The sequence below is a fragment of the Musca vetustissima genome, unplaced genomic scaffold (assembly GCF_032173495.1).
Source record: "Musca vetustissima isolate MV318-11 ecotype Yass unplaced genomic scaffold, APGP_CSIRO_Mvet_v1 utg744, whole genome shotgun sequence".
NCBI lineage: Eukaryota > Metazoa > Arthropoda > Insecta > Diptera > Muscidae > Musca > Musca vetustissima.
Genome location: NW_026888268.1, coordinates 472,871 through 487,246, shown reverse-complemented (window position 1 = coordinate 487,246; position 14,376 = coordinate 472,871). Strand labels below are relative to the sequence as shown.

The 14,376-nt window shown below is 35.1% G+C and overlaps 2 protein-coding genes across 2 annotated transcripts; one reads left to right on the top strand and one right to left on the bottom strand.

The window, feature by feature from the left end:
- Positions 1-40: 40 nt before the first annotated feature.
- Positions 41-12,507, bottom strand: LOC133336117 (RNA helicase aquarius). The gene is made up of 8 exons (XM_061544413.1): positions 12,384-12,507; positions 11,841-12,303; positions 11,429-11,775; positions 3,015-3,840; positions 2,540-2,940; positions 2,223-2,482; positions 581-2,165; positions 41-517 (listed from the first exon to the last, which is right to left on the bottom strand). The coding sequence occupies exons 1-8, from the start codon at positions 12,498-12,500 to the stop codon at positions 41-43; spliced, it is 4,476 nt and encodes a 1,491-aa protein (XP_061400397.1). The 5' UTR covers positions 12,501-12,507.
- LOC133336061 (probable G-protein coupled receptor Mth-like 5) lies at positions 7,004-10,128 on the top strand. Its single transcript, XM_061544357.1, has 6 exons — positions 7,004-7,247; positions 7,431-7,555; positions 7,658-7,816; positions 7,882-8,066; positions 9,299-9,799; positions 9,870-10,128. The coding sequence occupies exons 1-6, from the start codon at positions 7,004-7,006 to the stop codon at positions 10,126-10,128; spliced, it is 1,473 nt and encodes a 490-aa protein (XP_061400341.1).
- Positions 12,508-14,376: the final 1,869 nt, after the last annotated feature.

Sequence of the window (14,376 nt, the reverse complement as noted above, 5' to 3'; positions counted from 1 at the left end):
TTATTCTCTTTTTGTTTGTATAAAAAAATGATTCCGCTTTTTATGCCTCTTCTGAAGTTTTGCCAGCACTTGTATTTTTCTCTTCCTCTTGTGTTTGTTGCTGTTCTTCTTCCTCTTCGTCTACATCAATTTCATTTACAATGGGTGTGGGTTTAAATGTTTTATTGCTGGCTGTGGAATTTTTGTCTTTATTTGTTGCATCCTTATTGGCCTTTTTCGCTGGTGGCTCATATATTTCCATATTGGCCATTTCGTTTCCTTCTTCTCCATCCCCTCCCTCATTGTTGGAATCTTCTGTGGGTATATTTGCATACATCTCTGTATCAGCCGACTCTTTAGGCAACTGATCCTTAATTGTTTCCAATTTTTTACAATACATTTGATACACGTACTGAGCCATTTGTGTCATATTCTCCATTGTTTTAATAGTATCTTCTGCTGGATTTTCATTGGTTTTTCGTTCGGTGGGATATGTTTCATTTTCCACAAGTTGTAGTTTTTGTGAACGTTTTGTTAACTGCAAAAATAATGATAGAAATTCACAAGCATATATTTTTAAATGCATTTCATTACAACTTACCAATTTAAAGGTCTGCTGCAGTTCTAGACAATTCTTGAACAGTCCTACTCTGCCAAAAATATATAAACCCAATCTGGCACGACTCATAGCCACCACCAAACGTCGTACATCACGTATGTGGCCCACTGCCTTTGTCCTCACCAATGAGATGAGTATATAATCGTTTTGTTGACCTTGATATTTATCCACTGTGGTCACCTTATGGGGCCAACCAATTAAGGGGTTATTGCCACATCTGACATTGATAACATCACGTATTAAATGCTTTTGTCCATTGTAGGTGGTTAGAATCGAAATTTTGTCCGCCGGATATCCCAACAGGCGCATATACATAAATACAGCCACAATATATTCAGCCTCAGCGAGATTTTGATAGAAATATGGATTGGGTTCTGTTTCACCGACACCATTAAAATCATCAACATTAATAAGTTGATATTCATAGCGAAGTCCTGCATTTGATCGACGATATTCCTCCTTCTCCAAAATATGTGAAAGGTCATCCAATTTTTTGTAACGCCATTTATAAAGAGAACAAATTTCCGAACGAGCACGACCCTGACCATCTAAGTCAACAGTCGGTACTCCCAAACGCACCAGCCTCGTAAAGAGACTTTGTTCCATATTGGAATATTTTTGAAATGCCATATTTTTAATAACAGGAGGCAATTGATGATGATCTCCAATCATTATCCAACGTTTCAAACGATTAAAACCATCCATGGGGTTTTGTAGCAACAGCGGTATAAAGGTCTCAATTTCAAGAATTTGTGCTGCTTCTTCCATTAGTATGTTATCGTAGCGGAATCCAAGATTTACCAATTCTTTACGTTTCAATGCTGCATGGGTACAGGTCATGGCAATAATCTTGGCTTCTTTCACCAATAAATATTTGGAACGATCTAAACCTGTGCGCAGCAATTCAAAGGCCCTAAACTCTTCTAGTTCGGTAAATATGTGCGAAATGTAACGGAAACATGATTTGGCAATTTCCATATAATCATCAAAAGTATCACCCTTAAATAAGGGCTGTGGCGCATCAGCGAAGAATTTATTAAATGGATAGTTCTCCTCGAAAAATTTACGCCATGTGTCAGAGTTTTCATCCTTGGCCATTTGTATAACTTCATTTTGAAACTTTTCCCAACGGGCCATTACTTGGTAGAGATAAAAATATCCGGAAGTTTCACAAGTATAGGCATTGTCCCCGGTAACCTGCATGGATTCTTGTAGCTTTTGTACTTGATTCAAAAGATCCAAACGTTTGGCCAAAACATAATTAACACGTCCATAGCGACTGAAGTCCTTTTCTGTTTCCAGCGCCTCCTCGCCATGACCCAAACGCAGCAAATGCCGTTCGTCAATATCCAAGGCCATAATTTTTTCAAACAATTGATTGAGGGCCTGATTCGAATGGGTTACAATTAAGGTGCGTTGATTTGGATGATTGTGATAAATATTCGATATGATTTGTACGGCAACATCTGTCTTACCAGTACCTGGGGGACCCACTACCACCGTTAAACCAGGTTGCATGCCGGCTCTAATGGCTTCGATTTGTGTGGGTGTAAAACGTATCGTATTTCTAGAAGCAATTCATATTCAAATTTCTGCAATTATTTTATATTCCAAGAAAACTTACTGTTTGGGTTTATTTTCCAAATACGGTCCACGATTTTGTATTTGATAGGTTTGAACAGAAATTACTTTACTTTCTTCCGTTTGAGCATGGTTTTCGCCATTTTCATTCGACTCTTTAGATTCTGGCACATCTTCAAACACCAAACGAAATGGTGGAACGCGTTTGTCTTCAGGCACATCACATTTTAATTGGTAATCGGGAAAACTGTCCAACACATGTTGATAGGAAAGGAATGTATCATTGAAATCCAAAGAACGCTCCTTAAAAATAAAATGAATGAATAATTATGTGTCTGTAAATTTCCATTCAAATCCTACCTGATTTGGCATTTTGGAATAATGCGCCGCACTGGGATCACCATAGCCCAATAATATATCATGTAACCATGAAGGAACAACACATTCGGTGTTCATTAAATGACGTATAGTTTCCAAGACGGCCTTGAAATTATTTTCCTTGGGTTTGCGACGCATTAAAATATTAAAACTTTCATAGACATCATCGCCGCCCTCTTGCAGAGAGTCCATATCCAAGCGATATTGATTGCAATCCAACCAAACACGATAGGTTCGGTTTTCACCCGGCAATTGGGGTCGGGGATCTGGACCATCTTCGATGACACGGCCATTGGCATCCAACATGCCCTCAATTTCACAACCACGTACATAGACCAAACCTACTTGGGGTATAAATGGTTCTCGAGGATTGTATTTGGTACCTTTTAGAATAGTTAAAACAGTTAATAAATAAACTTTTCAAATTTAGCAAAACAGCAAATGTTCCCAAACATACCATATGGTACTTGTGGCTTAACCGTTATCAAAAAACACACATCATGCTTTCGTAGATTTTCCCATTCTTCTTTGATTTCTTTGCGCACCGATAATGTCACCGAAATATCTGCTCTTACTCTCGATGGTTTCTTCTCACCAATATGCGGCTTTGCCACTTCAACCACAGCAAATGAGGCAATGGGCAAAGCCATACGGGCCCAACCACCAAATACAACACCACCATCTTCCGATTGCCATGGCAACATGCGGCTAACCGCATCTTCAATATCTTGTCGAATTTCATAAGTAGATTCCAAACGAAATAGATTGAAATTCCGCAACAAATAATCATGCAGTGTGAGAAACTGTAAATTCAATTTAGGCAGTGCCAAACAGCCATCACCGGAAAAATATTCCGTTGGCACAACATTTTCATCCCATATTACATCTTCAGTGGGATAGAGAGGCATTTCATTTAGCGCATCCAATTGGGAACAGCGACGTTCGTGGCGGGTTATTAACAATTCCTTAAGGAATGCCTCATCCAAACGATACCAATCGAATGGTGGTTTCAAATCATCTGGCACCAAATTTAGGAAGCTGGCTATTTGCTTGAGAGCTTTTTCATCTAAGCTGCCAAAGTGACTTTCCAATGCATCACGTGTATCAACACTGGCCACATTGGAAAGGGCAAATAATTTCAAATCGGGAAATTTGGCAAATGCAGCTCTTTGTAGTGATGTAATTTTCTTATAATGTATCTGAGTCATATCATGATCGGTTAATGAGTCACCGGTAACATCATTGATTTCAAACCGGCTATAGAATTTTAACATATCCAAAAGCTAATAATAAAAAGAGAGAATTAAGAAAAATGAGAAATATGTTTTTCGGATTTAAATGAGAGGTTTTTAAGATGCACTATTTCTTTGAGTGAAGTAAATCGATAAGAGAATACTAATAGTTTAGTGGACATCAAAGCCTATGTTGAATATAGACTCAACCATTTCTCCTCAAGAACAAGGGTGATCGTTGAAATACTTAATAGTCGGTGCAATTTTTGCTAATTTTAATTTAAAATATACAATAATTAAATAAATTTAAATTTATTAAAAAACTGTTTTGAAAACTCTCTTTAACCATTCTATTACTATTCGTATTAGGAAGTTTTTTTGCTGAAAAGAAATTTTTAATTTATAATTTATAAAATTATAAATTTATAAAATTTGGCAACCCTGTTCTTCCCAAGGACACAGGTGTCTGAGAGAATGAAGTATTAATGCTAACATTGCTCACCTGCTAATTTTGAGAAAATGAGTTACTAACGTCACAGATGTTCTACATGAAACAGTCAGACAGAGTGAGTGAGAGAGAGAGAGAGAGCGACAGCTCGTGGCAAACATAATAAAATAAAGTAATTGTAAACACGCAACATTACAACAACATGTAATACTCATCACTCTCTTGTCAACTCCATACAAATTTTGCAAAACATATGTTTGTTGTATATATGTATGTACCATGCAGCTTGAAGCATAATATGGCAAGTTCCATGGTAACGAAAACGAGGACGATTTATCGATATAGGTGTGACACTTTGACCTATGATGCCCCGGGTGTTAAAATGTTAATAATTATAGAATAGTTTTTTTGGAGCTAAGCCAGACTATGGGCTTATTTGAAATTTTTCTGAAAGAGCGTTTTTTAGATACGAGAAGATGAAACTTCAAAATACTTATAATAGGTCAAATCTTATATGGAATATATAAAAAATAAAGGGCTTATTAGAAGTTATTTTACCTTCTGATAACAAGAAATTATTTGGGTCAGCAATTCCATTTTTCATCCACTTTGGTTAGAAATTAGATCTTGAACCATGAAAATCACAACAATTTCTTCAGAAGAGAGATTACACGAAGGTTTTTCTAAATAGTCCGCCTTCGGGGAGCAGAGCTGAATGCTAACGGACACGTCCACAGGTTGTGGATTGTGGAAAACCCAATATTATTCTTTGGGCAACTGTGAATACTAGATAAGCAGTCGCGGACAATCAGCGGGTTCATGGGGAGTGTCTCGGAGGAAATGACCGAGTGCCCATGATCCTTGGACTGACGTCGCGCCTCAAAATATCCATCTTAGAGGTCTGGGTCACTAATTCCCAAAAGTGACCCCCTAACGCTGGGGGTGTCATGCGACCTCATGCCCATCAGTGTTCTACGGTTTGCAGTCAGGGTCCCGACTGTATTAGAACGGAGTCTTGTGGATATCTGAGCACCTCAACAAGTTTATTTCAGGTTTAGTTGCCAAGACCTTAGAGAATGAAAATAATCACCAGCAAGTACTGCTTCGTATATCCTTATATACCCTCCATACAATTGCCGAAGAGAATGCCAAAATCTAATTAGCAGTAATGTTTATTTCTAAGAACCACCAAACTGCCCTCGAACTAATGCTGATATTGTGTTTATTTCATTTTCCTTGCATGAAATATTACACTCTCCTCTTCCAACAACAGCAACTGTCCCTACAACGAATTCCTACACTTAATTATTTTGTTGCAAAAATTTACGAGGCCGGCCGGCAGGCATTCAAGAAAACCCATGTTTAACAATTTGTTTGTCAACACATAACTGAACCCGGTCTAGAAATGTCAATTCTATTATGATAAATTATTTATTTCCGTACTATTTAATTACGGAATAAAGTTTTGGGCTGATACACAACAGGCACAGCAATGAGGCAGGGGCAACGAGAGTGACACAGCAATGACTTGTACTGAGCGATTTAATATTAGGTGGAGCACAAAGCCATGCTTTGCAAAACGAAACTATTCTCTCTTTAATTAAATATACCCTCTACTAATAAAAGAGAAGTTTTAATCGAAAAATTGATTGGGAGAGAGAGAGAGCGGGAGAGTGGAAACCTAAAGGTGACACATATAACAAAAAGTATCTGAACTATGGGGGATGAGTGTGCCAACGTACTAACAAACAGACTGACAGGCTGGTTGGATGGCTGACTAGCCATCGAAAGGGAGAGAGAGCAAGCCAGGAATTTATACATGTATTAAAAAATATTTCAAGCATTTTTAGAGAAAACAAAAAACCACCTCTTCTCCAGTAATCAAGAAGTTGTTTGTTTGGTGCATTAATGTCTCGAAATGACAGTGAATATTTGGCTTTCGTGTTGGACGGCGGGAATAGGCGGTAACAGCAACGGCATTAAAAAACCGGGAGTTACTTGAATGTTTTAGTTTCATTTTGGTTTGTCTTCTTTTTGTGTGTTTCTGGAAGGAAGTGTTGTTGTCGTTACGGATGTAGTTGGCGGTAATGTGTTTATGGTGATGATGTCGATGGTGGTGTGAAAAAGGTGTTGTTGGATAAACAAATGAAAAAAATATAAATGAAGTTCCTCCAAAATATACACTTTTTTGGTGGCCACAATAAACAATTCTCTGATTAATGTAAACATAAACAAAAAAATCAGAACAGTGTCAATAACCAATAAGAAGATAAACACATTCAATTGAATTGAATTGTGGCCGATCGCTTGTAAGAGCTGGACACGGCAGCGGTTTAATGCACTGCATGCAGTCAACCAGCAATCAATTGTACCATTCATCCATCTATTCAACCCGTTCATTGTAAGTTCTAAAATGGAAGAGGCATGTAGTTTTATTTATGTGTTGTTAGTGTATTAGTGGATATCTGTGATTCAACTGTGACTTGACTTTGTGTGAGTGAAAGTAGTTTCATGTGGCAGAGAATAAAAGAGAATACAACAAAACAAGACAGAGAATGAGTTACACAAACTGATCTTAAGGTATGACGACGATACCGTCCGTCAGCTTATATCTGACAACAAAAACGTACCCACACACACACCCATACACAATGATGTGTAGATTAAACGATGACGTCTTAAAATCCAAAGTCTGACTTGTGTTTTTTTATCCAACAGATTTTATTTTAATAAAAAACACCGCGCTAGTCGGACGTCGTTTGTATTATGGATAAGACTGCGTTAAAATCTTGGCTAATATTAGCTTACTGTTTGGCACTGATACTGGCCGGAGCACATGCCAATTTACAACAAAGCAGCAACAGTGGAAGCGATAATGGCATTGCGGCAGCTACCACATTTAGTGGCACACCTGAGGAGGAGGAAGGCGAAAATGTGGTACTGGTAAATAAATGCTGTGAAAAGTTTGAAATACGCATTGACTCCGTATGCAGTCAAGTCAATGAAAGTGGTATGTATGGAATATTAAAAAAAAAAAGAAATGAAAACAAGAAAAAAAACATGGCCCAAAACAAAAGCTTGTAAAAAAGGCCGTGTTATTCAATTTACCAATACACATGTGAAACACTAACACACCCTAACAGGTATTGTATTTCATTTCATGTCTTTATGTTGTTGTTGTTCTGTTTTATAGAATATTTCCAACCCATGTTCACAAGTTATGGCGGTGAACATAATATGCCGGTAAAATTTAAATTCGTTATTGGTTTGCCAGCTTGTGGTTCGATGCAAACTTGGCCCATATATCATTATCAAGGTGTAAGTATTTTTTGTGTTTGCTTTGAAAATCAAATATGTCATATATATTTCCACTTTCATTTATCTTGCAATTCGTTTTCATTTTCGACTACACACATAAAGAGTCCGGATAAATTGGTGCTATTGGAAGATGGTAAATTGCGCCACTATACCAATACCAAAGAGGAGGAAGAAAGTGTCGATTATGCCGAACAATTTGCCGATGAAGTGTCTAAACCATTATTTTATGATTATGGAAGGAATCAATATTGCATAGATAGGGTATGTATGGTGATGAAGAAGGAAATGAAGAAATAGTTTTGTTACTAACATATTATATTGTATAGGCAATTTCAACATCCGGAGATCATAGACAGGTCTTGTTTGCCAACATTTGCTTAGCCAAAAAGGAATTGAAATGGTCCGATACGAATTTTCTAATGCACAAAGTATTGAATCCAATTTTTCATGTCATATCGCTGATCATTTTATTGATTATAGCAATAGTATATTTTATATTACCCACCTTAAGGTAAGTTTTGGATGTTTACTATTTAATTTATTTATTTACCTCGAACTTTTCATATGGTTTGGTTTTATTGACACATCTTGTTAATGCCATCAAAAATTAAGATATATCTCTATCGTTTCTTGGGAATTTGTGAATATTTCCGTGTATAATTAAAAACATATTTCGCATTTCAAGAAAAAAAAAAACAGTAAGGAAAGTAGTAATGTCGGACTGGCCCAACTATATAATACCCTTCACCACTTTGAATATATTGTACATATGTATCCTTACAATTGTATGTCAATGTTCTATCGAATATATATATTCGGACTTTGGTGCACCATTTACATTAAATCGGACGAAAATATATATGGGAGCTATATCTAAATCGGAACCGATTTTCATGAAACTTAACACACATAATTCTACTCTTAATTCAGTACGCTATTCAAAATTTTGTGCAAACCGAAAGATATTTAGGGACTTTGGTGCACCATTTGTCTTAAATCGGACGAAAATATATATGGAAGCTATATCTAAATCGGAACCGATTTTCATAAAACTTACCACACATCATTCTACTCCTAATTCAGTACGCTGTTCAAAATTTTGTGCAAATCGAAAGATATTTAGGGTCTTTGGTGCACCATTTGTCATAAATCGGACGAAAATATATATGGGAGCTATATATAAATCTAGCACTCATCATTCTAGACTTAATTCAGTACGCTGTGTCAAACTTCGTGCAAATCGAAGGATATTTAGAGACTTTTGTAAACCATTTACCTTAAATCGGACGAAAATATATATGGGAGCTATATCTAAATCTGAACCCATAAAAAGATCGTTCGAAATAAAAATCTGGTGATATTTTATGTATTTCCAAACCATTCAGTATATATACCACTTCCAGATTTTAGAATGATTATTGTAATCAGGTTTTAGAATCCGTATTGTATCCATCCCTAAAAGACATTACTATCATGCTTCGCGATGGGGAAGAAACCATCGGATGTATACGGCATAGATGCCGGTTCAATGATATTCGCTATTTTTAAAAGAGAAAGAAAATTAATCATAGTATTCGGTGATCATAATTGATTACATTGAGATTTGGCCTCTACATTCTCGGTATATTGAAGAATGAATAGCGTCTTAGAGCCATATGATATAACTAATAAAATATTTGAAAAGCTTAAAATATATTTAAACCTATGAAATAACTAAATATTTTTTCGATTTTTTTCTTTCAGAGATTTGGTTGGTAACATAGTCACTACAATTGCCGTTTGTCTAATGGTTAGTCAAGTGGCAGATCTTGTACGAATTTTCACTGAATTTACAAATCATGTCAGCTTCATTGTCGCTGATATTATATTGTATTTCAGTATATTGGCTGCATTCTTTTGGCTGAATAGTTTTGGTTATTATATTTGGAAAACTTTTCGATCACGTAATGTCTTCTTAAGGGTAACCGATGCACGTAAATATTGTTATTATTCGGTATATGCCTGGGGCACAACGGCATTTATGGCAGCTATGGCGGTATTTGCACATTTCTTTTTGGATGCCGATACATATAAGAAACAAAATACTTTAGCCGATCAAGAAACAATGGGTTGGTTGGGCATTGCTATATTTTTTGCTCCAATTGCCTGTACCATACTCATTGATATATTCTTTTATGTGACAACATTGAAATTAATAAATCGTCGTAATGTTTATGGTAGAATACAACATAAACTGAAAGCCAAGTAAGTTGACATGAGTTCTTTGCGAAATATAAGAAAATAATATAACACATTTTTTTTTGTTTTCTTACAGCTTTATAATGTTTGCATTTATGCTGTTGATTATGAGTGCCGAATGGCTATTCCTGTGTCTGTCGTGGCTTAAATTCGAAGGACTGTTATATACACATATTATAGTCAATGCCTTACAAGCTCCCTTGCTATTGTATGTTTGCGTTCTGAGACAAAAACATGTTACATTTCTTTTAAAGAAATCATGTTGCTACAATGAACCGCCTTCGTCCAATGATTGGGGTGATGAAATGCGTTACATGAATTGTAATGATTATTAAAGAAAAATTCCCTCGAAATGTGTGCGTATAGGTTTTTTATTTAACAGTGAACTGATATTTAATATTGTATTTATATATATATAATAAATTTATGTAGTATTAAGTTATTGAGATTTTCAAGATGCTCAGAGTACAAGTAAAATGAATACATATATTCCAGTAATATGTACTTGGTGCAGTATATACATAGATATGAATGAATGTATGATGTTAAATGGATTTGTACATCATAGGTACGAGTATTTACTATAAGTCTGTTCATTTTCCTTTTTTTTAATTTTTCATCCGAATAAGTTATTTTGTAGGAACCATTAACAACAACTCATCGATGACTCACCTAATAATTAGGCATTTTGTTTTATACAATAATCAAACTATATGTACATTGAATGTATATTGATTAAATATTTATATTAAAAACAAAACAACAACAAAAACAAGTCAAATAAAGTGTACTTAATTGTTAATTGGTTGAATTTTGTATATTTGTTTAGTAATTTTATATGAAAACAAAATGATAAAATAATTTCAACAAAAGATATTTTGAACCTGAACTCCTTCGAATTTTTTCGCATTTTCACTTTCCCCTTATTCTGAATCAAGTTCGAAAGCGAAAAAATCCGTTTTGGGGAAAATTCATTATACATGGAAGAATGTGATGACATTTTGTGTGAAATTTTTCGCTAATAGTAAATAGCCTTTAATATTTTTTCCATACAGATGCCAACAAGTGCTTTTGTTTTTGAACATTTGTTTCCAAATCAAGACGACATTCTGACAAATGCTCTGAAACTTTCTTTTTAATAGTTAGCAATTCCATAAATCTACTATGCATGGAGTGTTCTTTCGTTTTATAATCAGATATTCACTCTGCCATCGACTATTACTGTAGCCCATTTTGTAAATGAAATATACATCGTAGTGCCCCATGAATGATATTTTTAGTAAAAGTTAAAAAAAACCCGTTTGGGTTCTATCTCTGAACCTTGAATATTACCTTCACAATGATATGAGGAAAGGCCACTGTATCACTACGGTCAATTAACAAATTACTAATTCTAATAATTTTCGGCAGTGTCGATAGCAAATTTCTTTCTAATATCACATCACGTATACTTTACTGTAACATATTGCTTTAAATTCAAGGCGAATCAAAAGATTTTTGAGATAATTCTCTTCTCACTCACCTACATCGTTTCCACGAATTACCCAAACATGAAACTGATCATTTGACCATTGCGTTTTATCATATTTTTCTACTTATTTCGATAAGAGGAAAATTAGAAAATTTCTTACATACCTGTCCAAAAAGTTTTCCCTCTGGTCGTTGTACCAAATTGCAAATTTGTGCACGCACCAGCAAATGCGTATCATCCAATACAGTATTAAAGAAACGTCTTGTCGGCAACAACGCTTCCAAATCAATCATAAGCTCTAAAAATCTTTCACAATATTGCAGAATGCTTGGATCGATGGGACCATCCAGTGGCAAACTTTCCAAAATATTTAGAAATTGTTTAATTAAATTTTGTAGAAAATGACGTTCCCATTCTACTTCGGGTTTCTTCTCATTTTTCTCTTTTTTCTGAAGCTTCTTCCAATAGCGCTTCCATTCGGGAGTTTCACGTAGCTCTTGCTCCAAGCGTTCTAAAAAATATATATTTCAAAAATGTATTAACAACACATTTTAAATAGGATTTCGTAAAACTTACTTGGTTGCAAACAACTCCACATCGAAAGTGAAACCAAACGCTTCACTTGATTCCGACACAACTCAATTTCCATACTATTGAAACAGTGATTTAAAAACACCAACAATGCCGTTTTCTCACGCACTTTAGTCTGGCCCGAATTATCTAAACATTTTTCCAGTACTTGCCGGAAGAATGCTGGGAACTCCTCAGATTTTTGTTCAAATGTATTCCATACTTCAACACGTTCACGAAACTTTTCATTTACCATATAAACAATGGACATAACATGGCTATGTGAGGCATCATCACGTTTATAGTTCGGCCATAAGTATTGTTCCAAATACTGGCTAAACTCCAACATAACAATACGCCTCGTTGAATTGGGATGTTCCAAAATTTCTGCACGATAAATATCTTTAATGATATCCGGATTATAGGGCATATGGTTCTGGGAATCGGGTGACCAATATTTGGAGGCAACCTAAACAAAAAACACATGGGGAGACATTGGAATTGGTAAACGTTTTGTTGTTAAATACATCTTAATGATCGTTAACTTACCTCCCATATCACATCGTTCGACAATTGAGAAACTGTCATCTGTGATATTTTCTGTGTAGCTCCATCGGTGCCCACGTCTCGTTTGCCCTTAACTTTTGTAACATTTTTTAATTTCATTTCGTAAAGATTTAGTTAAGGAACGAACAAATAACAAATGGTCAATCCGCAAAAACAGCCACACCGAGAGAAAATAACAACACAGCATCAACGGCGTATGAAAGAGAACTACAAAGTTTCCATGAAAAATTGATGCCGCAGAAAGAAGAATCACAGAAAATAGCTGATAAATGCGGGGAATCAAAACAAATGCAATGCTAAAGCATGGAAGAGGTTAGGTAATCAAAAAAGGAAGGGTTCTCGCAATCGAATAAAAAAAATATAAACAGCTGATTGTTTACCAAACGCACCAGAGCTGGAAATTTAGAATAATTATCAGAATTTAAAATTAATTTTCTAGGGGGGGAATCTACACCACCATGGTACAATTATAAAAGGTAACAGCAAATCCCAGCTGATTTGATTCCAACGTAATACTAGTGTCAAGATGAATTTGACAAATTATGTTTTTAAAAATCACCCAACAGGAAAATTGGGAACGCATACAATTTGAAATTGTTCTTTATTAAATGTGCTCCTGTATTAAATTTACTCAAACTGCCTGCTGGGAAAGTTTGAGGAAGCAAATCTTTCTTCAAGAAATAACTCGCTATTCCCAGCATTTTCATATGTGTTACACATATATATGGCAATGACTCAATTATAGGAAAGATGTGGAAGCGATAGAAATATAAATTTGATAGATTTTCATTCATGTTTTTCAATTTTTATTTTGAGGATTCGAAAATATTTCATTTTCAAAATAAAAATAATTTGATGATAATTTGTTTGTTTGTTTACATTTTTCTGTCAAATGAGTTGACACTAGCAGAACTTACAACAACAAATTTCTATGTGGTTGTTGTATCGTTTTTTGTACAACAACACTTGCTGTTACCTTCTATTATTATACCATGCTACACCACATGGAGTTATCGTGTTCCCAATTCTGAAAATATTTTAAACTATAGGTTTCTCAGATCGAGTTTCTCATTTGAGAAATTTTTAAAATAACTGTAGTGGAAAACTCGATGTATGAGGGCCTAAAACGGCAATTAAATTGAAACTTCTTACCAATTTACACAATGTAAATTGGTAAATATTCATGTATAGATTCTTACAGGTTCTGAAATAGAACAATTATTAACATTTATTTTATTTTTACCAAGTCCCACTTTAGATAATGCAAATTTACTTGCGGCTATTTTTATCGTTTTATCTTGAAGTTGCTTCATGCGTCTATACAAGGCAAATCGGTTTCAAAATGTTTGTTTTATTTTCACGTTTTGTGAAAGTTTGTTGTTTGTGGAAATAAATATTAAACAAAAGAGCATTGAAAGAAATAATAGAAATATGAATAAAACAGACACAAATAACCTCATTGAAAATGTACTGGACTAGTATTGGTATTTGAAATTACTGACACTACAATGCTATATATACAAACCAAATTGCTAGAAAATTGCCGGTACAAGCATTTTTTTTTTCTATTTCTATTCCCCTTGCCCCTCTTTCCTACAAATAAAAACTTCAGGGAATAAACTTGTCTAATCTGAATTGTGACTAACCAACATTCACTATAGTCAATTTCTAGATCATTAGCACCTTAACTCCTTTTTTCGATCTATAAAACTCTGGTTTATGCCGTTCTCTTGTTTTGTTGTTTTGATTCTTCACTTTTTTCCGAACGCCGTCACACATTGACATTTCAGCATGGCTCGGTTCTCTGATTGCAGCTGCTGTGAGTGTATGTGTTGTAAACAACACGGTTTCCATTTAGTCTCCCTCCCACATCATTCGTAAACTTAATCGGCCATTTTGTCTTGCTCCCATTCGTAACCAGATGGAACGTTTTTAATTTTTTCTTCCGTTGTTGATTAGTCGAAAGTCGATTTAC